Source organism: Carassius auratus, chromosome 17 (assembly GCF_003368295.1).
Source record: "Carassius auratus strain Wakin chromosome 17, ASM336829v1, whole genome shotgun sequence".
NCBI lineage: Eukaryota > Metazoa > Chordata > Actinopteri > Cypriniformes > Cyprinidae > Carassius > Carassius auratus.
Window position 1 is genome coordinate 13,484,029 of NC_039259.1, and position 27,440 is coordinate 13,511,468.

General features: G+C 36.4%; 1 protein-coding gene across 1 annotated transcript in view; it reads right to left on the minus strand.

The window, feature by feature from the left end:
• Window positions 1–300: 300 nt before the first annotated feature.
• The window catches only part of LOC113117320 (ribosomal protein S6 kinase alpha-5-like), a 34,986-nt gene continuing 7,846 nt past the window's right edge, over window positions 301–27,440 (minus strand). Inside the window, exons 6-17 of the mRNA XM_026285921.1 lie at window positions 23,962–24,045; window positions 23,670–23,773; window positions 22,695–22,845; window positions 22,370–22,531; window positions 20,336–20,461; window positions 18,272–18,405; window positions 18,069–18,162; window positions 11,685–11,855; window positions 11,198–11,389; window positions 6,895–7,054; window positions 6,632–6,795; window positions 301–6,531 (exon numbers count right to left, since the gene is read on the minus strand). Of these exons, the coding sequence (XP_026141706.1) occupies window positions 6,247–6,531; window positions 6,632–6,795; window positions 6,895–7,054; window positions 11,198–11,389; window positions 11,685–11,855; window positions 18,069–18,162; window positions 18,272–18,405; window positions 20,336–20,461; window positions 22,370–22,531; window positions 22,695–22,845; window positions 23,670–23,773; window positions 23,962–24,045 (1,827 nt within the window). The 3' untranslated portion in view covers window positions 301–6,246. The remainder of the gene's footprint in view (window positions 6,532–6,631; window positions 6,796–6,894; window positions 7,055–11,197; window positions 11,390–11,684; window positions 11,856–18,068; window positions 18,163–18,271; window positions 18,406–20,335; window positions 20,462–22,369; window positions 22,532–22,694; window positions 22,846–23,669; window positions 23,774–23,961; window positions 24,046–27,440) is intronic.

Here is a 27,440-nt window from a genome sequence, read left to right on the forward strand (position 1 = left end):
TTATAATATCGAATCTATAAACTTAATACACACAATATTTTATATATAACCGATAAAAAAAAAAAGAATTACATAAGTCTTTACATTTTAAGGGAAAACTAAATTTGAGTGATAATATTCATGGGCTTCAAACAAGTCTGTAAGAAGTTTTTCTTTTATTTCTTTCTTTCTTTCATAAATGAAGAATATTTGGATAAAACATTACAGTAGCCACTCAGTACAATGTAAACTGAAAATATAGAAATAAACATCAATAAATGCACACAACACATGAGCATTTTTGTGAATTAAGAGGTTTTATTCCATTTGTGACAATTTAATATTACTCGTTCAATAAGATATGTATTCAAAACGTTAAAGCCCTTAGTAGTTTTTTTAAATTTATACATATATATATATATAAACAGCTCAAACATATTTTGAATCACAAAACAAACAGGAAAGCAACTGCTAACAAGACGGTTAATAAAAGGAGCAAACTTTCTGACATCTCACAGACAGAGTTGATTCAACTCATCGGAGACTAAAACACTCATGCAAGACACTCCGATTCGCATCTGTATCAACACAATGGACTGATAGAAGCACACAGTCCTCGAAAATATGAACTTTCCATCTACTCTTGAAAACAAAGCAATGGACACATTGACAGAGTTCAGTGTCATTCTGTGTGGTGGAGTATATGGCTTAGCACTTACAAAATACATTAAAACTCACTATAAATATAACTTTATTTTAGTGCTTTTAAGCATTATAGTTTAATAATAATTAATTGTATTAAATTAAATTAATAGGAGAAAAAAACTCTAGCCCAGCTAGATAACACATCTGTTTTTTATGATAAGCCATTCAGGTCTCATGTTGAAATCTATCTCCATGTAATGGCTAAATATTAAACATCTAGTGCACAGTGAAGACTAATACAGAGTCTAGAGACAGAAAAGCTCTTATATACACATCCCATAGTCAATGACCAGCAACCCAAACTTAAAACTGTGCAAACAGCGCCCCTTTGTGGCAGCTTTTGGTTGCACATCAGGAGGAACACACAGGAGTCTGTGAATGTATACAAAAACTTTAAATCCCAAATTCCCTTTGCAAATGGACAATAAAATGCAAAAATACACATTTCAAAACTAAGTGGCTTTGCTAGACATATCATTTTTAGACGTTTTTAGATCATCACGATCACAATATGTGAATTTGCTGCAACACCAAACAAATACTATTGACAGTTACATTATCAAACAAATAAGAGCATAGACAGCAAGAACGCATATGATGTACATTTCGCATTATGCTTTTTTTGGTGGCTTTGTGGAAAGTGCAGTTAAGGTAAACATGGTCCATTTATACGTCAGACAGGGTAAAGAAAATCTAATGAAGTCTTAGGATTGTGCTAGTGATATGATGCTTAATATGACTCTTAAAATAAACAGAATCACATTTATAAATGCGTTTCACAGCAGGAGATGCTGGAAGATGCTGAAAGATGGAAGCACATGGACAAGGACTAACCAAATCAACAGATTTTTAAAGAATCCACTATTTAAAAAAATAGAAAATAAAGCTTGGTGTGTGTTGAAAAAGGCTGTGATTTTGCATTAAGTTTCACTGCTACAAATGATGACTTTGGTAAAATAAAACTGATATGTCATTTATTCAGTTATAAAAACCCCTTTCCATAGATTCAGACTTGAGTGGAGACTCAAACATCCCAAGGCATTGCATGCATGGATACTTTATAGAAAGGAAACGGGACAGTGTTTGGAAGAGGAGACACATCAAAACAATGTACAGTGTGTGTTTTCGTTTGCAGTAATCCATTCAAACAAAATGTTACATAATCCATTTAAAACTGTCAAAAGCTATTTTCCAACACTGTATGAATATTTAATGCAACTTCCGAGGATTTTGAATAAAAGCTTTGTGCCAGGGACAACAAACTTCAAAAAAATATTGTTTGCCCAGTCACATAAAACAAAACCTAAACTACAAGCACACAGCCAATAAGTACCATTCAAACATTTGGGGTTAGTAAGATTTTACTAAATATTTTTTACATTTAAAGCAAGATTTCTATTTGAATATATTTTACAATGTAATTCATTTTTGTTTTCAGAACCCATTAATCCAGCTTTCAGTCCCACCATAAATTTCACTCTTATTGAGAGAACTCGGTTTAAGTTTTTACTTTTAACAAATTAATTTGCAGTACTACTAAAGTGAACAGGGGGTAAAAAATAAAATTTAATATAATTAACATATACGGTAATATAATACAGTTAATGTTATTCTCAAGATGCTTGACTCCAAGAACCCTTAATGTCCACAACAATTAAAGACCCCCATGACCTTTCCAGCTGTTCATACTTGATCGAGGAAAAAGATTAGCAAAAATATTTATCCTAAATTATCAGCTGATAAAATATTTGGAATTTTATTATTAAAATGCCCATGGAATTATTAAAATGTTCCTAATTTACATGACTTTTGCACATCTAAGCCACTGAGAACCACTGATATACATATCAAAATTCTACATTTTAACCTAAACTTTTGATTCTGAAAAAAGATCTCAATGGTGTTATTTGTGAACTACCCCTAGCCACTTTTTGTATTACTGGCTACTTGCTTTTTTCTTTTCTTTTTTTAATTTCAAATGACAATTTTGATCTTTGAAAGTTTGACTTTAACACCTAGATCATAGCCATCTCTAGAACAAGACAATTTGTACTAAAGATGTCACAAACCAGAATGAGAGCAAGTTTCCATGCAATTAAACAAATCTATTCACAGTGCATTCCAAATCTGTCATGTACCCACTCCACTTATTCCAAACCATTGTGAATTTCTTTCATCTGTTGAACACAAAAAAATATATTTTGAAGAATGTTGGTAACCAAACATTTGACGGTAGCTATTTTAGCACCCACCACCAATAGCTACAATTAAATATTTGGTAAAGAGCCTTCTTCAAAATATCTTCTTTTATGTTAAACAGAATAAAGACACTTATACAGGTTTGGAATTGGAACAACGTTGGATGGTGAGTAAATGACAGCATTTTGATTTGGGGCGAACTCAACTCTCCAACTTCAAATCCACAGCCCCTTTAAAATCAAGGTGTATCTTAAAAGTCTAATCAGCCCATCTCCATGAGCAGATGAGCCGCCCACCCCCGCCGCTATCACAGATACAAGCGCACGGGGCTCTCAGTTACATTTCACAAGCAGACAACACAATTTACAAGCACCAAAGAGCACTAAATAGGGCAACAAAAATGGAGTGCACAGATCAAAGGAATAGGTTCAGTTTAAGGGCCGATGCTCACTACACTTCTATAAACACTGAACGAAAACCCACGTCTGGCCTTTAATCTCATAACAGCTAAAACAAAAGGAAAACCTCCTGAAAACGTATCAAACTTAAAACAAGCTCCATGTTTGTGCGAATGGATGCAGGGAGCCAGTGGGACAAAGAGCGGCACGGCAAACCATCCAATAATGCCTCTGTCCCCAAGGAGAGTTCAAATGTAGGACTTTCTCTGCCTCCCCTAATCCCGTTCTATTAATATACCCAAACAAAAGGAGGAGGCAGTAATGAGGGAGCTTCAGGGAGAGCAGTGATGGGGAAGAGGCCGAACGCAGCGGCTTTCAGCCACATGAAAGTGAGCTGAGCTCCTCCTGTTCTTATTGCTCTTGTCCTTTGCCCGGGTTCGAGTGGGCAGGAGCACCAGTTTATGTGTGTGTGCATTTGTGCATGCGTACCCGCCGCTGGGTCCCAATCCAGCCTTTGCTATTTAAAAGCTCAATGACAGGATGTCTCATCTCGGTTGGGGCACAGGAAGTGGAATGCATGATTTACTTAAAGAGACCACAGCCTTGCGTCTGTTCCTATAAATGGCAGTTACGTTTGCACTGATGAGGCACTGTTTAGATTTTCTAATGCATAAAAGTCTTTCAGGACAGAAACATAAGAGGAAAGGAAGAAAATAAGTTTTGCATAGCAATGTAGTGTTCAAGTGCCTTTCAAATAGTTTTTTTAGTGCTTGAAAGATATGAATACCACCATGTCAGCCATCACAGCGTAATGCTCTGAATAATACAGATAGTCATTCAGGTTAAAGATAAAACCATTCCTTTCAACTGTAAAAATGCCACCACTAGCTAGAAAACACCAACACAGAGAAACACATATTAAGCTCAGCAGCGTTGTAGAAAATTAAAGGTTCTGCATTGGCATCAACGGTTCATCGAGGAACCTTTAACAGCCATGGAACCAAGTGGAAAAAGGGTTTTCAGATTAATAAATGTTCTTCACACTTAGAAAACATTTTTTACATTAGTAACTCTTCACTGAAAGGTTGTTTTGAGAATCCAAAATGGCTCCTCTATGGCATTGCTACTATAGAAGAGTGTAGTACTCAAGTCAGGAAAAAGACTACATTTGGACTCAAAAGAGTCAGAACGTTACTGAAAATATGAACTTGAGTCCTGCAACACTGCACCTTCGTTGTCAGAAAACCTCAAAGGCTTGTAAAACAGATGACGCCAAGAAGAAAAAATGCAAGAGCATCGTTTTAAACACCACAGACTCTGCCGCGACATGTCTTAAAGCATCTTTTATCTAACACCGGGCCAAAAACACAACATGTCACTATCAAACAGGAAGCCACAGATGTCTTTTAGCTAGCGTATAACTTCTTTTCGGGCTAAAATGTGGCCCTGCAGTCGTAGTTATCTTCTGTAAGATAAGAGTGTCATTAGGCTTTGCAGATGCATGAAGTCAGCATGAATCAAAACCCATTTTCTTTCTCTCATGTGATTCTCTAGTGAAACAGTATCACAAGAAAAATGTAGGGAGGGACATGAGTCCATCCACCAGAAACTGATTGGATCATGAAAAGTGGCAGCATTACGAAGCAGAATACAGTCAGATTTAATGCAAGTTTTCTAAAACTGTTGCAAAAGAGCCATTTAGCTACTGGTTAGCATTATCCAATAGCTTGAGAGGCCTAAATAATCATTGCAGGGGAAGAAAGAGTTACATTTTGGTTTCTCACTGTTTACTATAGAATCTGGTGGATTCAAAATTTAAAATGAATCGATTTTAAATTCACGTTGACTTTAAGCAGATTCATTCTCAGCTTGGACGTACACTCAAGCATAAAACCTTGAATAAAACAACACCCAAAGCAACACCTCTAGAGTTCTCTCATTTTAAGATGCGGTCACATTAGCTAAATTTCAGCAATAAACCCCCCAAAAATTCCACTGTCTACTGTCGATATTAGCAACGCACGAAGTAATGCTCACACAGAAGTCACTTTCTTTTGGTCAACACATCAAATTTGTGTGAAAACAAACTGTACCTGACATAAAATCAGCGTGGAGAAATGTTTCACACCTTTGCAAAATTTCTAAATGCACAGATTCCTATGGATATAACTGGATTTCTCCCCTAAAAATTCTTAGAGCAAGAGTAAATGTGACTTCACCTTCAGTCTCTTAAAAAATGAATATAAGTTTTAAAGAACAAATAAATAACCTGAGGAAAGGATCTCAACAGAAATTTCAAATAACATTTAAATAAGAAACAAACTGACTTTTTTTTTTTTTACCTTGCAATGGTTACCTAACAAGAGTTTTACAATGAAATGAAATGCTTCCAAGGAAACTATTAACACCTAATACTTGCTACTTCAGTAAAATCTTTTGGAAGAAGTCAAAGACCGAAATTAGATATGTGAATCAATACCAAGAAGCTCCCAGCACAAATGGAGCTGTCATATTTGGCAAATTAATATATACCAAATATGTATCATATACCAAATTTGACAGAAGTCTGTATAAACAATAAATCTCCTCTTTTACAAATTCTATTTATATTCTTTTAAAATACATATCCCTTTCTTCTTTTTTGACACTGCAGACGCAGACTTTCCTTTTTTCACCATCAGTGGAAGGTCTGATGCTCCTAAAAGTGAAGTTCTCCCTCCTGTTTGAGACAGCGGACTGGATGCAGTGGAGTTTCGCCATGCAGAACGTGAGCCAGAAGTTCACTCAAGCTCAGCCTTCAGCACTCATGGTATGCATCTATTGCTTGTAATGGATTTGAGTTGGTCCTCGCATGCAAATTCTGGAGTTGTACAGCCTTGCCAGAGCATGAGGAGAAAGAACGGTGGGATAATTATGTATCCTAATTATGTAACCTATCCTGTTGTCCGACTCTCAGATGGGTTCACTATGAAAACGTGAAGGCAGGCTGAGGCTCGCCTTGAGAGGGCTCATCGTCAGGACCAAGAGTGAGAGGTGTGCTCACAGAGGCCTGGGGAATAATGGCTGTCTCTCCATCTGTTGGAGTCTTATCCTGAGACTGTGAGGAAGAGGACGAAGATTGCGTGCTCTCACTGGAGCTGCTGCGGGTCTCTGTGCTGGTGCTGGTCTTCTTCATCTTTCTGCGTTTGGCCAAAGGAGCCTTGTCAACTGTCTGGAGTCGGAAGCCCTCCCGCTTACACTTATTAAAGGCCTGGGGAAGATAATAACAGTATTATGCTATGTTGTAAGCTTTATTTTCTAGCATCCTTCTGGTTTTTTTTTTTTTTCATTTTTATTCACATTTTTCTTACATTGAAGGTGGCTTTGACACAGGTGTGCACTGATATGGTAGAAGATCCCAGGATGTCAGGGGTCATAAGAGGGTTGGAAGAGAGCTGACTGTCATCCTGCAGCCAGGCATTATAGCGTAGGCCACACATTTTTATCCGCTTGTTAGGGTCCACTGTCAGCAGCTCTGAACCATGAGTAGGTCAGGCACATTTTAGTTTTAACAAATGCATTCCAATTTAAATCACTGCAAAATGGTCTCTAAACATCTTCAGCTGTGTCTTACCTTGTATCAGATCTTTGGCCTGAATGGACACATTCCTCCAGGCTTCACCTTCGAAAGAGAAGTCTCCTTGTTTGATCTTCCTCATAATCTCTTCCGCGCTGGTGTGCATTAGACTCTTCCCATGGCACTGAAATGGGACCTGGCCAGACAGCATGGTGTACTGCAACGAAATAAAAAACACAAGTGCAGCTTAATGCGGGGTACCTCAAGGTTCTATCTTACAACCAATTTTCTTCACATTGTTCACTGTTATGCAAATGATACAGGGCTGTACCTTCCTTTTAAAGTCTAATTTATTGTCCAAATACATGTTCTTGGTTTTACGGTGCACAAAACATAAGTTTGCATTATTCCAAAGAAAACAAAAATGGTATAAAATTTTAAGTTTCAAATTTATTTCATGAAAAAGTTATCATTTTATCCACCTCTGAGACAACTTTCTGTTTTGAATATGTCACCAATTCCTGATGAATAAAATGAAGTCCTGCCTTACAATTAACGTGACAAGAAATATGTCACATTATTAATGTATAATGATTTTATACCTGTCAATGTCTGTTTTAAATTTTTTTTTATTGCCAAGGTGATGTTTAAATGGTGGGACAGTGCACATTAATAAACATTACTGTAAATATGCAAAAATTAGCCAAAGGACATTTTTCTTCTGTAGTCCCTGGAAAGAATGTTACAGTATCACGCTAGAAACAAAATATAAAATCGAAATGACACATCATCATCATCTATCAACATGTCAAAGGCGGGTTTGAAAAGTTCAATCTTCTTGCTTAGAGCTATTACCAAACTAAAATATTTCTTGTCTTGAACAGGACAATCAGTGAGCTTCTGACTGTTAACATCAAGAGGGACCGTGCTTCTTCTACGGACACAGTATACGGTTTTGTTTTTTGCTTTTAAATTTATAAGTGAAACGGAACCTTGTTACACTAATGTCAGTTTAAATCAGATCTCTTAAATGTGCCAACCAGCTGCACCTTACTCATTCTTGGTGCTTATAATAGATAACTGTGCCTTCTCTGTTGGTGCCAAGGTCAGAGAATAGCCACCCTTCATTGTGTCCTCAATTCGAGTCGACCCTTTCGAGTCGATTAACGCATATATGCGTTTTGAGTCATTTTCTCCTGATAACACCGAAAAGAACTTAAATTACACTCTCAGTTTTAATCGTACAGATAAGAGCAATACATCAATCGAATCTGTAAAGGGTCTAGTTTTTTTTGGATACAGACATAATAACAAAAAACCTTTGTGCACTAATAAAATAAAGATAACAAACAAGGTGCGCTGTCTACAGTCTTTGTCTCCGCTGATCGTCATGTACAAACATTTCATTAAAATGAAGTGTAACTCCGTGAAGAGACATGAGAGAGATATCTATAGAAAGCCTGGAATGTCTACTTTTAAACTAAACAAGTCCTGCCGAAAACAAATATTCTGAGATAAAGTAATCCATATGAAAACAACGCAATGTCTGTTTTTCATATCTCCCTTCATTATATTTAATGTGACCACGCCCCCGCGCTGAACGCGCTATTCAGATTCAAACTGAAGCGCGCGGCTTGAATACGCCCACACAGAAGAAAAGGCAGCGAGACTGTTCTACAAGTTTTTATTTTATTTTACTGTTTGCTTCGCGATGAGAGGACTAAGACATAAATCACCCCAAAGAGATGTGATGTGGTTGAGGATTTGAGAAATGGATTTCCTCAGAAAAAAGAATGAAGCACTTTATTCAGCAGAGATCATAAACATGAGTAAATCTCTTTTTACTTATTTGTACTAGTTTTCACATAAAGTGTAAACATTTTACTAGTTAGACTTTTTCCAAATACTTTTTCCAAACTATAATTCCTGACTAAATGTATAATCAAGTGAAACATTATGAAGTTTCAATAATACACAATAGTATACCATTCAAAAGCTTGATGTAAATAATATAAATGTGACAAATAGAGATAACTCTAACAAATGTAAAAACAATGCAGTTTTTTCGATTTATTCCCCCTAAAAAAACCTGAAAAATATTATCAGCTCTTTTCAACATTAATAATAATAATAATAGTGATGATGATAATAAATGGGGTTTATTTGGTAGAAAATAAGATTGTTAAAAGGATTTCTGAAGGATTGTGTGACTGAAGGATGCCAAAAAATTTGTTTGAAAGTCAGCTTTGATTGTCCCTAATAAACTATTTAACTGCTCCCCCAAGTGGATATAAAATTATGTTGTAGGATAATTAAATATATTCTTAATAAACTACAAACATAAAATTATATACTTTTATTTTGTTCTCACATTCTTTCTTGTAAGTCCTCCCTCACAGTGGCACAGTTGAATGAGAGGCTCATTATGCAGCTCATTATGCAGGCTTTGTCTTCTCAGGTGTAAATCACAATGATATTCATGGTAGTTGACGCCTACTCGCATATGACTTTTACCAACAAAAAGTGTTTTAGAAAATTTAAATCAATATATTGTTTTCTGTGAGTGAGTAAACAAGATGATTTTCACATCATTCAGAAAGAAAAATTCTAGGCTACAAGCTCCAGTTCTCAACTTTTCCGGCAACCAATTTTATGTATGTGTTTTATTGCCTTACTCAAGTGATTTAACATTTTTAGTTTTTCACTAACCATGCATAACATTTTTTTTTCTCAAAAATTCAATCATGTACATGCATGCATTTCACATATTATTATAGCCCAGTTTGTGCTGATTACAGTGATATTAGACTTTACCCATTTAGATTATTATAAGAAACTGAAAAAAGCACAAATGTCAGGGCATGACAAAACTTCTCAAGGCCCCAAAAATATCCTTAGACTCCAGAGGGTTAAAATTGTTCTTTAAGACTTATTTGTTCTAGCTGGACATCGTCATATTGTAAAAGTCATTGTGTGCCGGACAGATGTAATGCGCATTTTCCATTTGTCTGTGTTTAAGCACAACACAAACTGATCAACTTTTGTTATTTTTAAATGTACTATATCAATAAATTAGAGATAAGAACACATAACTGTTATAAAAAGTAAATGGAAAATAGTGCACAGCTAAGTAAGCTACAAAGCTCTTGTCTCTCTCATCACTGTGGTCTCTTTCCATGCTGTGCAGAGCTCCAGGGTCTCACAGCCTGTCAGAGATCATCACGTCAAACTCTCCTGCACTACTCTGTTCTCCCCCCAGCCAGGTCCTGCTCCCCAGTATAGAGTGCCTCAAAAATAACTCAGCTATGGACATCTCCCCCAGGCTCCATCATGCTATCTCCTCTCATCTTTCTCTCAATGAAGTCCTGGCTGGAAAGATTTCTGCTTAAGGGTAATCGAGAGGACTCTAATCAGCAATGCTAAGCTGTTTTGGAAAGGCTTGATCGTTTGTTTATTTTGGTTGGTGTTCAAGTGAATAAGTGTTACAAACAGCAAGACATGGATTCATATTCAAAAGGAGTAAATAATCTACATGAAGGAGGACAAAAGCTTGTGTTGATACAGAATCTCAATTTGCAGAAATGGGAGAACGCACTCATATATTCATACAAAATGCACCATTCAGTGTTTTATTTCCTTTAAAAAAGGCTGAAATAGAGATACTTCCGTTTATTTAGCACATGTCCCTTTCTCTTCTCTATAAAATTAGTTTCTAAACCTAAAGTGGGTTTCTGTGCAGAATAGTGGTCAACCGATAAGGATTTTTTTTTTTTTTTTGAAGGCCGATGTCTTTATCTGGATGGGTGGCCAGTGGCCGATATAAAACCAATATACATTATATGATATCACTAGGGGCTGTCAATTGATTAATTTTGTAATTAATTATTTACATGATGTATCGATTAACTAATCTTATTAATTGCAAGTTACATTTGGCAGTGAAAATACCCCCAAAAGATTATTTAAAGCTATTTTTTGCAAAATTACAAATTATTAAATAGACATTACAAACAGTAGTATTAGAAAGAAATGTGTTATTTGATGGAACATTATACATAAACATTTAGGCCACAACGGCCTAATATAAACTATGGAACATCAAAGAAGATAATTTGAGAAACATTTCAGATTTTTTTTATTCATTCAATGGAAATCACTAGTAACTAAAACAGATTTGTTACCAACAGTCTCCAATATACCTTCTTTCATCTTCCACAGAACCAAGTCAGTCATTCAGGTTTGAGTAAATGATGACTATATTATCACTCTAAATAAATGAGCAATCTTAAAAAAAAAAAATTAATAAAATAAATACCTTACACACTGTAGGCATTACATGCAGTATAAATATTGGCCTTACCAAAATAACTCCTAAACTCCAGAGGTCACAGGACTCATCATAACCGTCATAATTGAGGATTTCCGGTGCAGCGTACTGAAGAGTGAAGCAGGGGGTCTTCAGGAGCTGATTGTCAGGGGGTTTGAGCCGTGCAAAGCCAAAGTCAATAACTTTTATCTCTGAATTCTCAGTGTCATCAGTGAAGAGTAAATTCTACAAAGAGAAAACTCCATTACACAGTCAGAAAAATAAAGCGAACACATATTTTTACTGATTCACTGTACACCCTACTGAAATACAAGCAAAATTGAGGAGCATAAACTTAACCAGGCAGATGTTTCTTGAACAAGTTTCCTTTTAATTAAACGAGTCTTGTCAATCCCTGAGGCCTAACTACCATGTAGAGTTCAGCCCAACCTGTACTTTGGGAACCATCAGGCTGGAGTGCTGTGACATGTGGGTTGTACATTTGAGATAATGACAGTGGATGTGTTGTGGCGTGCTGTACCTCAGGTTTAAGGTCCCTGTGCACCACACCAACATCATGCATGTGGCTGACAGCAGACACCAGTCTGCGCATGATGCGGCTGGCCTCCGTCTCGCTGAAGTGCTGCTTCCTCCTGATCCTCTCCAGCAGTTCTCCACCTTGCAGGAGCTCCAGAACAAGATATGTGTGTAGCTACACAAACATAAAGTATTGTTATTTTAATAGCATTGACATACTATTATACGTTTGTTAATATTTTGAACTAGATTTTACTTTTAGATTTTATATTTTTACTTTCTAATTTTAGCTACTCTGTTTAGTTTTTATACATTAGATTTTTTCGTTTTAGTTTTAGTTTTTAGTTTTTTTTTTTATGCTTTCAGATAAATTAAATGAAAATGAAAAATGCTTGCTATGCATCTAGATGAAATAAGTTTCAGTAAATGTTTATTTTATTTATTAAAATGTCTTTTTATGGTTACATTTTAAGTTAACTATAATAGTGTTAGAGAGCTCCAGTCATTCAGTGTCACAACGCAATGGTTATCGCATGTGCTCCAGAAATGTTGAGCTTTGGTGCTTATGTGAGCAACAGGTTTCAAGTCTGGCCTCAAACACATTCATATAATAATAATAATAATAATAATAATAATAATAATAATAATAGGCAGTGCCAATCTTCTCTATGCACGAAGTACACACTCTTGCTCTCAAGGATGATTTAAAGGGTCATGAATAGGGATGGGTACCGAAACCCGGTATTAAACTGGCCCCGGGGCTAAATTATGAAAGACCGTAGTATCAGTAAGATCTGACGGTATCGGTTCTGCTTTTGGTACTGGAGGAAAAAAAATTATGTACTATGTATTTTTGCATAATAATGTTGTTGTGCACATTTAATCTCGCCAAACATTTCTAATATGCGATCATACTAAGACGTTTGTCCGTGAGATCTGCGTGAACTCTCATGCATGCCGCGGAGGCTGCCTGTCAGTCACACACACACACACACACACCACAACGAGCGCATGCACATGCATTAACTGTACGTAAACTCCTGCTTAATAATAAAGAGTGACCATGGCGAAGAGATTTGCTTAATGTTATCATGCACATTTTATCTTACCAAACATTTCTAATTTGCGATATTATTAAGACGTTTGTCTGTGAGATCTGCAAGAACCGCGGAGGCTGTCTGTCAGTCACACACACACACACACACACACACACACACACACACACACACACACAAGAACGAGCGGTACACGCATAACAGTATGAAAACTCCCGCTTAATACAAAGAGTGACGATGGCGGAGAGAGCAAAACCAAGTGTGGTTATACTTTAGAGTTAATGCTGACAACCCTCATTGTCATAAGTGCAAAACAATATTTGAATGTAAGGGCGTAAACACAAGCAATCTGTCAAAGCAAAAGTGCATGATGTGTATCGACAGCCTAGCTAGCTCGTCTCTGGTTGTTGCCCCATCTACGTCAGGTATGTATGCTAAAATCATGTTGAATCAACTTTGTTCACGTAATTTAAAATAATGTAAAATCTCCCTGGTTTGCTAACCTTACGTAGAAATTCTGTTGATTTCTTTTGGGAAAAATGAGAATGAAATCAACATATTTTCTACTTGTTTTTAAAATTCCAAATAAGGATAAATCAGTATGTAAATGTAAACATTTATTTGTCTAACTTAAATGCACAGCACCTCAAGTTAGTTTAGTTACTACTATGAACCAACCAACTCCTCCTAACACCTCTGGTCCAAGACAAGCCCATTATTAATTTTACATAAAAAAAATAAAGAAAACTTGTTATTGAGGACCACAATGGAAATAAGTCCTGGAATTTATTGTGTTTTTATTAGGGCCGGGACTTTAACGCGTTAATTGAGATTAATTAATTACACAAAAAATAACGCGTTAACTAAGATTAATTAATTACAGAAAAAAAATCCCGCATTTTTAATAACTTCTTTTTGCACCGCGGAACGTTTCTCACTGGATGAGTTTCGGCGGACCGATTATACTGGAGCACCAACTAGCGTTCGCTTATCAACGCAGCACATGATCGAACCTCAAGTATCACCTCAACGCAAAACATATAGCAGCTAGCGTGGACTTTACACTTTATGTTGAACTATGTATTTTGTTGGTGCAACAGTTTATGTTGAACTCTTTATCGTTTTGGCCAAGGTTATTGAGAGTTGGACTTAGTATGTTATGGCCTCTGAAGCAACAGACAGATGTTTTCTAATAGTCAGTGTTTCCAATGTTCTGAATGTAATTGACAGTATTGTGTTTTACTTAAAAAAACACTTTACAGAAGGTTTCAGCACCTATAAGCTTCCTGAATTTCTGAAATGTACTATTTCTAAATTGTTTCTAAATATGCTATTGCTACACTTCATGGCAAAAATTGCACTGGTCTGCTAGACTTGGTTGAACAAAAATAAACAATATTTTGTTGCTTAAGCTTATGTATTCAGTCATTATTCAATGGTATACTATAAATCCAAGTGAAAAAAAATTACTTCTCACTGTTCTCAGGTCAAATATTTATATGCGATTAAAATGTGATTAATTTCGATTAATTAATTACATAGCCTCTAATTAATTAGATTAATTTTTTTAATCGAGTCCTGGCCCTAGTTTTTATCCTCGATTGTATCTGATGCCTTTTTGTTTTTGTTTACTGTAAGGCTTTCTTGATATAATTAAATAAATCAAATCATATTCTTAAAAAAACACACACACAACACAAAGTACCGATAAGAATACCGTTAAAGTACCGGACCATTAAGCAGTATCGGTATGAGTAGTAACTCAGTTAAAACCTTAACGATACCCATCCCTAGTCATGAAACCCTAAAACACTTTTTGAGATATACAGTATACAAAGTTTCACATCAGTGAAAACAAAAGCAGCACTCATTATGTCTCTTATTAAGCAAAAAGTGGATTTTTAAATTTTTTAAAAATCATTCCTCCGATTCAAAAAGCAAAGTTGAACCAACATCAAAAGGTGACATTTATGCATTAATTTGCAGTGGTGATTGGGTGTCGTAGCTGAAGAGTATGTGTCTACATCATAAATTTTCTAAGCTCTTCTCAGTATTATTCATGAGAATTAAGTCTTAACATATAATCACTACACTGTATTATGCATGATGTCATCTTCTAGCGGAGAATTCAAATCTCATGAATGAGCTTCTGTGCTGTCAGTTCACCTCTGTAAACATGACATAACAATATTACACAACACATGGAGCACGCATGAGTGAGCAGTTTCTGCGCTAACTCCATGATGAGTTTAACAACACTCTCTGCACCGATCATAGTTCATATCCGGACCAGAGTTTATGTGAATACATTTCATATTCTCTTGTGCTCCGAACTATAACCAGCACCGTCTATGTGCACATATCATGTCTTCTTCAAATAAAAGATGCGCAAATAAAGGCAGTGATAGAGTGGTACGTTGATCATGATCATGATGACATGATTGATTATTGTGATACAGAGTTATCAAAGATACAGATTGAAAATTAAAAGAAAAAGTAAACAAAAAGTAAATATGCCTTTATTCTTTCTGTTTTAAACTGAAGTGTGTCACTTGTTCTGAGACTGTAGTGCTGGTAAACGTGAAAATATTATTTGAACTTTTAAATGTTCACCACACACGAGTTCAGGTTTTTTGGGCGGGGCTAAAATTATGACCCGATGCAATCGAGTCACTGAGCACAGCCTCTCCCCAACACTATAAGAGATGTGTTCAATCTGAACCAATTGGCGTGTGTTTGACATTAAAATACAGCAAGAGCTATAGAGAGCGGACAGCTCCTTATGCTTTTGACTCACTCTCTCAGTACTTTGATATCATTCACCGATTGGTCTGCGCAGCGCTGCTTGAAGTTGAACACACATGATTACTACAGTGGACCACTCAGCTGTGAGTTACTGTCATTACCGTTAGTTACTACATTCTACAGTTTAATAGCTGGCTATCTACACCTTCTTCATGTAAATACATAATACCTGGTTGTGATAATCTACAAAACTGCTCAGTCTCCTTGTTTAAATTAAGCTGCTAAAGGAAGACAGTTGAATGATAGCACTCCCAGCGTTTGAGAGCAGAGAATAATGCTTATTTTTTTCAAGATTTTGATAGCTTATTTGATTGACTTTTTTTATAGTTCAGTTTAGACTGGGTGGTTGATAACACATCTTTTTTGTGGTGTGACAAACTCACACATTTAATATTGCTTTACACAGACTATAAATGCAGTCAGCTTTGTCTTACTGTAAGTGAACAGTTGAGAATATTCAATCTTCATTCAGTCTTAAAGTGACAGTAGCCTAATAATCCTGCTGTTGCATGCTATTATTTTTAGTAGGCTAAATTGTTTATTTTGTTTACAATTTTTTTATTGTACTACTGACTGTTTTAACTCATAGTTTTTCGTTGGTAGTGAAACTGCTCGTAAGTCAAGATTTAAGTGTTGAAGAACCACCGCCAAAGCTTCGGTTTGGGCCCCCAGAGTTTTAGGACCACCACTGGGCATAAGACTAAATATAAAATTAGGGACCACAAAGAAATACATTACTTGCAAGAATAACCACATGGAACAGTATATGATCGCAATCACACAGATAAATAATCCATTATAAAGTCCAAAGCCTTCTATCCTGGTGGAGATGCACATTTAATGACAAAGAAAGTCAGAGGGAACACTGCCTTTGAACTTGGAAGGAGCTGGAAAAATCACTTGGCAAAGGTTCAGATTCACAATGATTTAATAAATGAGCTTCAGTCTCATTATACGCTGAATAAGTGTGAATAAGTGAACGGCAGAACAAGTGTTTGTGTGCCGTACGTGGGTGGGAAGAGATAGAAAAGAGTATACGAGTGTGCGTGTGTGTGTGTGCAGGAAAGAACAAAGAGAGGGAAATGAAAAAGAGCAAGCTAATATCTGTCATTATCTCTGGTATAGAGGAACAAAGACCCTGACCGGGCAGAGCGGCTTTGCTTTTCATCTGGGGCAAAGCACTATGTACAGAAGGTGGGGGTTGATAACCTCCAATTGACAAGTGGGCATGCACACACACATACACATTTTACAGATCTGAGGAGGTGCCCAACTGACTCAAGCTACCATACTTATCATACTAATGAATATTAGGACCATGGATCAGGACTGTCTGGCTCACACACATAAAATAAAAATAACATGAGTAAAGCTGTTTGTTGTTTGTTGATTTTTGCTCTGATGTGCATTATCAGCTACCTGTTATTAAGATGTGTGCCTTTCCAAATCCTTCCCATTCAATTGAATTTGCCACAGGTTAACTTCACTCAAAATGTAGTAACATCTACAAGCAATATGAATGCTCCTGGGCTAAATTTCAACTGTCCTAGATAAGGTATGAATATTTAGGAATTAAAGTCACTTAAGTTTTTGAATTTTTAATACATTTTAAAAACCTGTTTTTTGCTTTACCATTATGGCATATTGAGTGTAGACTGATGTGGGGAAAAAAGTAATTTAAAGCAGTTTAGCATAAGGTAGAGACAAATCAAAACTTGAAAAAAACAATTGAATTCTTTCACGATGTTCAACAATTTGGGTTCAACAAAAATATAACGCTGCACAACTGTTCTCAACATTAATAACAAATGTTTCTTGAGTAGAATATTAAGAAATAATAAAAACTGGAGTAATTGCTCCTGAAAATTCAGCTATGCCATTAAATGAATTTATAAAACTTTAAAATATTAAAATAGAAAACATTGTACATAATGATATTTCACAATATTACACTCTCATGACATTTTCGATCACATAAATGCAGCTTTGTTGAACATGGTGTTCCTTTTTCAAGAATATTAAAGTGGAAAAAATATTTCATTTTGATGAAATATCATAATTTTTGTAATTCTAAAAGAAACTTTATTACAGTGCTTACTGTACAAGCTGTCTTAGTTTCGTAGTCTATGTTTTTTTTAGTCTGTTTTTAGTCTCCCGTTGATATTCTTTGGCAAAGCAGATCTGATGCACTTCTATTTTTTTTTTACTGCCCTGCAGGAAATGTAAATCTATGCTTTTCTCTAGGATTTATTAAGTAAAATTTACCAATTCGACACCACTAACCGTGGTGTTATTTCTCCATTTAAGTTTAACCTTCTTTGGTGCTGCTTCTGATAAAGACTGGACTGTAATTGAGACGAAGTACAGTGAAAAGGAAGGGGACAGTTTCTGAACAGGAGGGAATTAAATCTGGGGCAGGTGCAAGGACAAAGAGAGTTCAAACTTATTCAGGCTAGCTGAGTTGATTAAGAGAATGAGGCTTTGATATGCACATGAGCTCTAGGTTGCAGTCTCACACACTGTCTTACCTGGTCATGGTAGATCTCATGTAGCTTGACTATGTTGGGGTGTCCATCACACAGTTTGAGAGCAGCGATCTCCTTCTGTGTCTGTGCCTCCATTCTGCAGAGCAGCAAAACTACAAATTATTTCAACGAATATTAACCCATATAATTTAACTGAACTTTAAATACATGAAAAAGACTCTATTAGCAGGCTGCATAGCTGGTACCTTTTACTGACGATCTTTACGGCATATTTCTGTCCAGTCTTTTTGTGAGTGCACTGTCTGCAGATGGAGAAGCTTCCCTCTCCCAGAGCGTTCTCCCTCAGGTCCATCTCATAGTTCATGTAGAACGGAGAGTCCTACAGTCAGTTTGTCAGAGGTCAGGTAAAATCCACTTACAAAGTTAATCAAGATTTTTGGCACCAAAACATGACCTGACATGAGCCCTGATTTGTTTGGCTATCCTATATATTATGTTGAATTGCAAACTGACATTTATCAGAATCAAGTTCATGATTAATGTGAAGCTGCTGCAAACGTCATATGTTATTGTGCTTATGGTTTGACGAATTCTGAATGATCCGTTTTTGATGATTTATTTCTGATAAATGGTCTGGATGGACTGTGAAGGGAGCTTTGGTTGTAAATGTAAAAATCTTTTATTTTAGAAAAGCAAAGAAAAAATAAAAATCAACCAAAATACTGTAATTATGGTATAACAAAAATGTAAATGTATTACCAAAAATAATTTGCTCCTGTATTATATAATAATAGAAAGTGTAATTATTTATGCAAGCAATTGATATATTAAGTTACTGTACCTGTGAACGATGTATAATTAAAATTAGTGAACTGTAACCTTGTATAATTGTTTTTTAAGACTTAAGGTCCTTGTCTGAAATGTTCAGATCGTCCTTTCGTATTTTTCATCCTTTCCTATCAAAATCCTTGCTACGGATGTGAAATTAATTTTTTATTACGGACAAAAGTTTTGGAGGCAGTGTGTAAGCATGATTGAAACAACTTGACAACAACATATTTCTTTTTTAACATGCAAAACTGGCGTGAAACTTATATTCAAAAACCAATAATCTCTTTAGTAAAAAAAAAAAGGGAAAATATGGTTTCAAAATATTAATAGTAGTTTAATGGTCTATCACTATTGAAAACTAATTTTACTGCCTAATAATCACTGCCATTTCTTTCAATGTTTTTGCAAAAATAATGACTGTTTCAAACAGGTTTCCTGCAGATTTCACCCTTTTTCCATCTGTTGCAATGGAGAAATGTTTGTAGGTCAAATCAACAAATGAATGGCATTTGCACCTCACATTAAACTGGGATGGGAGAGGAGTAGGGGTGTAACGATACGCGTATTCGTATTGAACCGTTCGGTACGACGCTTTCGGTTCGGTACGCGGTACGCATTATGTATACCGAACGGTTCGTTGGAGTATTTAATTATATTTGAAAAAAAAAAAAAAAAAAGAGAGAGAGAGAAATATAATGATATGCGTTCAACAAGGTAGCCCAATAACCCAAACAACGTAACAGGCAACGCCCCTGACACTCCCGAAGAAGAAAAAAACACCATCTTATATGTTTATGTTAGGCTACTCAGCAGGCGCTCGCTCACTCAGTACACGCTGAAGGCTCGTTGCAAAATAGCCAATGCGTTTAACAGACTAGAAATGAGAAGATCCCCCAATAACCAACAGGTCTGGTGTTTGGGTGCACTTTGGATTCCCTTTAAGCTATAATGGTGATGGCAAGAGAGTGGTTTCCTTTCCAAAGCGCTCGGGCAGAAGCGCTCATGAGGCGTCTGTCTTTGCTAAGCAACAATGACGTGCTCTCTCCATGAGACGCGGAAATTTCAGCGAAGGATAAATGGATTTGCAGCTCTAAAAATCGCTTGCAGTAGCTCTGCTACTAAATTTATTTCAAAATTGCAATCCATATACAACTATGATCAGCTGATCCTTCATCTTGGCTGAGCTCTCAACGTTGTTACGGGAAAGGATGAAGCTGATTGGTTGGTTCTTGTCACATGACCCGCGGTGCGCTTGCGGCATTCTGAAAAGTTGAGATGTTTTTACATTTTGCTGTATCTAAAACGTATCGAACCGAACCGAACCGAACCGTGACATCAGTGTATCGTATCGAACCGAACCGTGAATTTTGTGAACCGTTACACCCCTAGAGAGGAGACAGTATTTCAACACTGAAAAATGACATACTTCAGCTTTAAATATAGTAATGTTTTTACAAATCAGCAGTATGCTTACTGACCTTCATCATAGCACTACGGGCAACAGCGGCGGAGCCCGGCCTCTCTGACCCGCCGCACAGCTGACCCGGATCGTCCATCACCGCGTTCCTCTTAAACAGGATGGAGGGAGCCATGAAGGAATAGCCCTGCAGATGCAAACATCTATAAACACACTGACTAACAGACAGAGAACTAATGCAGAGGACGTTTTAGGGTCACTGACAGAATTCAAATACCCAGGCCTTCTGCATTTCTGCAAATCATTCATGCTGATGGACTCCAGTAACATTGTTTGCGGTAATTGTATCATGTGCGCCCATCTAAATAAAGCCTCCGACAGCCCATGTCCCACTTACACGGCCAGACTGCAGCTGTGTGCTATATGGGCGGAGGAGTGGCTGGCTGGTTGAGAGGATGGCTGGACGGAAGGATGAGGAGATGAATGCCTGAAAAATGCTTTTAATTGCTAAGCCAAGGTATTTGATTGCCCCGCTTTTCAAATGATCACAGTCCTCTAATGCAGTTTAATTTCAGATTGTGAGGAGTATGAGGGGGTGGCTGGGTTTATATGCGGCTATGCATGTGCGTGTGTGTGCGCTGTGGAGCGCTTCGTAAGTTATCATTGCAGACGTCGCTGCAATTGTACCGCCCGAGAATTACGAAGGATCAAAATTCCAGCTCACATGAAAGGCGAACGCTTAGAAAAGCCATGATGAAGTTGGTAATCAAAGGTTGAAGGAGTAATTGAGCCAGACATGGTTGTTCTCACAGACGCCGACCTTTTATTCCATGACAGAGCCGTTTAATGGCGGCATTGATCCGCCAGACTGAAGGATTCAGAAGGCAATCATAGACACCATCTCTTTCGCAGCCTCCCATTTCAGCTGGCATCATGCTATAGGCAACGTTATGGATCAAGCCGCATCAAAAATAGTCATTCACATCTGATGCTTGAATCCATCTCCATATCACCATAATTACATCTCCAAAAGCTCTCTTATTCATCTGAATATCAACATAGACAGCCAGGCTCATGTTGCGTAAGTGATCATTATAAAGGCTGACTTGCCAATATACACTTTGGTACTTCCTGCTTACTAATAATGGAGGGTTAACGGAACGATAATATTCTAAAGCAACATCAAATGTCCACTCATGTGCAAAAAAAAAAATCATTCTCAATGTCATAAATAAATGCTCAGCTTTTTTTTTTTGAGTTAATTTTGAGGACATTTGCATAAAATAAACTACCATTCAAAATTTGGGGTCAGTATTTTTGTTAAAAGAAGCTTATACTTGCATGCAGTATGCATTCTTTTGATAAAAACAGTTAATTTAAATCAAATAATTCTATTCATCAAACAATTCTAAAAAATCAATGCATCAGTTCCCAGAAAAATATTAATAACCGTTTTCAACACTGAAAATATGAGAAATGTTTCTTGCAATCAACACATGACAATGATTTCTGAAGGATTTTGTAAAAACTTAAGTAATTTTGCTATAAAAATTCAGCTTTTTCAACATAATAATATAATGAATAAAAATATAATTTAACTTATAAAAATAACATAGCTGCATTTAAGTTATATCATTGCATGATTACATAAACTAGTGAACTGAACCAGTTAGTTGAAAAGAATAGTACTTTCCCATTCGCCTGATGCTATAGATTAAAGGTAATAATGTTCAGTTTTCTTGCACAGACCAATAGTTTCGCTTCATAAGATCTCAAGATAGCGTCTGGAGCCATGGGCATTAATTTTGTGTTGCATGACAGGCTTTTTATTCTCCAAGACGGGCACCATTTTATGAATCACCAAGCACCATGGTTAAGACTAAAAATCTTCTTTACTGTTCTACCAAAGAAAAAAGTCACCTATTTCTTGGATGACCAGAGAGTGAGTAAACTAACAGCAATTTTTTTAACTGGATGGACTATCAGTTTAAATTCCTCACTTTCACACGTTAGGCCGTCTGACTTGCAAATAACCAAAAATATCTGCCAATAAACAAATATTTTAATACAATAAAGTAGATATTAATTCTATTACCTGAAAGATGCGGTCACAGTTGTTTGGAAGTGCTGCTGGGGAGTATGTCGGGTCCATCTCTGTAAACTCCTCAGCAAAGTTGCTAACATCCAGTTCATCACGAATTACAGGCTTAAACGGAGCCGGAACCTTCTTAGCAGCTAGATCCTCCCAGTTCATTTTCTGAATCAACCATAGTCAAACATTTTAGATGTTGGTCCTTCAATGCATGAGTGAATCTCAATTAACTTTAACAACCCAATTATATTACTTGTATTATTCTGTACTAAATTTTTTTATTTTATTTATTGTGGGGAAAAAATTAAATTATTCATTTTCGTCTTGCCTGGTAAAATGGATGGCTTTTCACATTCTGGGCCCCAGAGGGCCCGGAGCCCAGCCTCTTCTTTGGGTCTTTAATTAGCAGTTGCTGGATAATGTCTTTGGCCAGAGGCCCCATGTCTTTGGGGAATGGAGGATCTTTGTTCATAATTCTCCTATCGGGAAAAACATGAGTATTAAAAAAAAATTTAATAAAAAAAGCAACAACACCAACTGTACCCTTCCTTTAGATTTGTATTGGAATTATAATAAAACCAAGACAGGTTAAGAGAAGAAAAAAAATGCAGCTTTAAGAAGATAATTCAATGATATTGTCATTATCATTATCAATATGCTGATGCAATCAAACAGTCAACTCATGATTTCAAAGCAAGGCGGACTTCAAGATAATAACAAGAGAACTGGTGTTTAACCACATAAAGGCATGGAAAGAATTAGGGTTGGAAACCGAGAACCAGTTATTATTCAAAACAAGAATACAAAAATAAAATGAATTTGAGTTTTCAGATCGGTTCAAGTCTGATTCCTAAAAAACTTCCTCCAATGAGTCATCTTATTTCTTCATGTCAGATTAACCCCCCAAAAACTATTCTTGTTATCTGTATGTAAGGCTCATGATACTCTCGTTGTCTAGTTGACTGATCCTATCTGTTCATATGACAATGTGTGTTCATAACAAACAGATCTGATACCCAATAACTTCCTTTCCATACAATGAAAGTCAATAGGAACTGAAACCGTACAGCAACCAACATTCTTCAAAAGTTCCTTCTGTTGTCTTATACAGAAGTCAGTCATACAGGTTTGGAACAACATGAGGGCAAGTAAAAAAATTTTTGGGTGAACTATCCTTTTAAAGAACCATTAATGGAACCAGAGTTGCTAAGAGGAATCACAATCAGAATCAGCATCATTACATTCTCTCATCCGTACTCCCAGAGGAAACGGCTCTGAGTGTGTGTGTATGTGCTGGTCTTACTCAGCAATGTCAGAATGAGAGTTCTCATTGCCATCGACAGTGAAAGGAGAGCCTCCGGTCAACAGCTCATACATCAGAACTCCCATACTCCACCAGTCCACCGCCTGCAGGAGCACAACACAAGGCCTATATATCCACCAAATGCACATTCAAATATATGATGATTGGTGCAAAAAAGTTATGAATCACCTTTCAAAGTCAAACTTTTTTAAGTTGCTGTATATAATTTAAGAACATTACATGTGTAATTAAATAGCACTTGAAAAATGGGCGGATAAGCGGTTCACTTTACCTTGTCATGTCCCGACTCTCCTCCTGCTACAATCTCAGGAGCCATGTACTCAATAGTGCCACAGATGGAATAAGCCCTCTCTACCTACAAGACCAAAAGGGTTTATTTTACTGTTTGCAAAAACCTGCGCCTCCCTTGCTTCCAAATTTCCTAAGGTTTTTTCTACAATTTCAGAAACTTCAGAAACATAGATTTGTGAATGTTTGGTTGGCTGGGTGTGTTTACTCAACCGAAAATTCTCTTTAATCTACCATGTGTCTTACACGACTGACAGTGGAAGCATCGACACAGAAGATTCACTAACAATGGACCAATCAGCTTTGAGCTCAGGGCTAAACTAACACAGTGAAAAAAAGTGAATTTCTTTGTTTGTTTACTACTTTATTACCAATAAAAATACATTGGTATTAAAAATAAATAAATAAAAATCACACAAGATTACATTTGGTCAGACAAAAAAAAAAACATGATTCATAATACATGAAACATAATGAGCTGGTTTTGCAGAAATGGTAAGAAATATTATAATATATACACTACCGTTCAAAGGTTTGAGGTGCATAAGATTTTTATAATGCATGTTTTTGAAAGAAGTTTTACACTCAACAAATCTGCAATTATTTGATCAACAATTCAGTAAAAAACAGCAATATTCTGAAAAAGTATTACAATTTACAACTGTTTTCATATATTTTAAAAAGTATTATAATAAGCTAAATTTCCAGCAGCTATTTCTCCAGTCTTCAGAGTCACATGATCCTCCAGAAATCATTCCCATATGCTGATTTGCTGCTCAAGAATATTTCTTCTTATTATCAGTGTTTCTTATTAGCAATGATTCTTTGATGCATAGAAAGTTCAAAAGAACAGCATTTATTTGAAACATTATAATTGTCTTTACTTTCCCTTTTGATCAATTTAATGTATTCTTGCTAAATAAAAGTATTAATTTCCTTCAAAAATATCTTACTGGCCCCCTGTATCAATTGCAACACAGAGTTTTAAAAGTTACAGATAAAATGGAATGTAAACTTATGCATCAAAACATGATTCTTCGTTCTAGAATGATTAATTACTGCACTTAGATGCTGTTGAGGCTAAACGCCATCTGTGCTTTCTAAATTGGGCAAAACTGCTTTCTGAATTATACGTCATATTTACGGAAAGAAATACATGGAAACATCTGGAACAATCTTCTTTAATATCCTATGTGCATTTAACATTCTTGCCACATGTTTGAATACAGTTACAAGCACATGGCTTTTATAATTAAAGTTCCTGCATACATTTATTAATTGCCTTTATTTTTATGCATCTCATAATCAGCACATTTCTGTCGGATGAATTTACTCCTTTTATGTGCGCTGGTTTATATGTTCGCTATAATTTTTTTATTATTCACAGGCATGATTTCAAACCACACTTGTAAAATAAATCCTGGCTGAAATGGGTTGTTAGCTAGTACAACAAAGGTCAAACTGAGGAAAACAAAAAGTTCATATAATCTTTTAGAACAAAGAACACCAAAACATGCATGATAAGCAATTACAGCATTGAGTAAACAGCCTTGCGCTGTAACTGCATCCATGGGACGGAGGGAGGTTCAGTTTGAACTATTGAAACATCAAACAGACACTGACAGGGCAGGACCAAGCGGGATATTGGGTGGTCCCCGGGGGAATAAGCAATTATTTGTTATAGATGCACTTCTTAAATGCAATGTTAAAACTATACACAACAATGCAACAACAACTATCTTAATACAGATTTTTCAACATTTGTCTCAAACACCCATAACAAAAATTTAGAAAAGTGGAAGTCTGGTCATTTTTAATAAGGAACACTTATATAAGAGTATTAATTTCCTTCAAAAATATCTTACTGTCCCCCTTTCACTTGCAATGCATTAATCGCAACACAGCGTTTTAAAAGTGAAAGATAAAATGAAATGTAAACTTGAAACATGATTCTTCATTCTAGATTGATTAATTACTGCACTCAGAAGCTGTTGAGGCTAAGACTAAACACCATCTGTGCTGTGTGTAAATTGGATGCATGTAATGTACTGCAATATTCACTTTAAATGTAGCATTTATGATGCAGGACAATGGTTGGCAATTTTCTTTAAGTGTTTGTAAAGCTTATTCAGCCTTTTAGTCCTTGGCTGAACAACCACTTGTCTGATGGCTCCCACATATGTTTGTTTGCACAGGTTGAACTTATGGTTTTGTGGTGTATATGCTGCTGCAGATGTGACCAACAAGCTCTTTTTGCAAACCGCATGGTACTTATTTGCAGGTGTTATGTTTTGCCCTAAGCATACTTTTGTAATAACCAGAACTATATGTAATTTGATCCAGAATTATATAAAAAAGAATTGCTGTGCAGTTAATATAAACTGCTATGAAGTAGGAAGACTGTGTCAGGATGCTGCCTTGTCTCTTGAATTAAGCTGCATTGTTAATGTCTGCAGCTGCACATTTTTTTTCCTCACATTTTTACTTCCACAATGACAATCTGTGGATATGTGGACATACTCCAGCTGAAACACTGAAAACTACACATTTTGTTCCACATTTTTGAACCTGCATTCTTTGCAGTAACAACATTAAAAGTGAAGCCTAGTGGAGACAATGGGAACAACACTTTAGGGCTCTACAATACATTAGCACCATAGGTTACTGGTAGGCCTGGGCGAAGAATCGATTGAATGAATTAATTAGAATTTTTTGTTACAGGAGATTTAAAAAAGTATAAGTATATCGAGTTTTTGTGTAATGGTGCATTTTTTGCTCCCCGAAGCGTCCGTAGCGTTAGTTTCACATGGCAGTATGGCAAGCGACAACAACAACATCATAGCACACACAAAACAGCAAGCGACAACATGGCTACCGGTGAGAGTTGGAAGTTTGTTCCCAAGAAAGGAATAAAATAATTTATTGTTTGGAACTGGTATGGGTTCGCTGCGACAGACATGGAGCAAGAGACCCCACGCTGCCTAAAGCCCATCGCAGTCAAAAGCAGCAGCACCAGCCGAATATTAAAATGGGGGTTACATTTGTCTTGCTTTTGATTAGTGCTGCTCCGATCACGATCGGCCGATCGTTAACGCGCATCTCGTCAGTAAAGCCGGTTTTCTAATCAGCAGTAAATTCCCTCAGGTGCATGATTTCACATCGAGCAGCTGTTACTACAGGGAGCCATTGTTAACTGAGAAGATGCGCAAATCCACTTCATTTTCAGCATTTATTTGCGCATCTTCTCAATTAACAAACGGCTCTATGTGAACGGTAACAGCTGCTCTATGTGAAATCACGCACCTGAGGGAATTTACCGCAGATTAGAAAACCAGCTTTACTGACGAGATGCGCATTAACGATCGGTCGATCGTGATCGGAGCAGCCCTACTTTTGATTAAATAAAAGCAAAATTTGCTTTAAGTTGTCTGCTGTTTGTACTTATTGCTTTCCTTAAGTAGG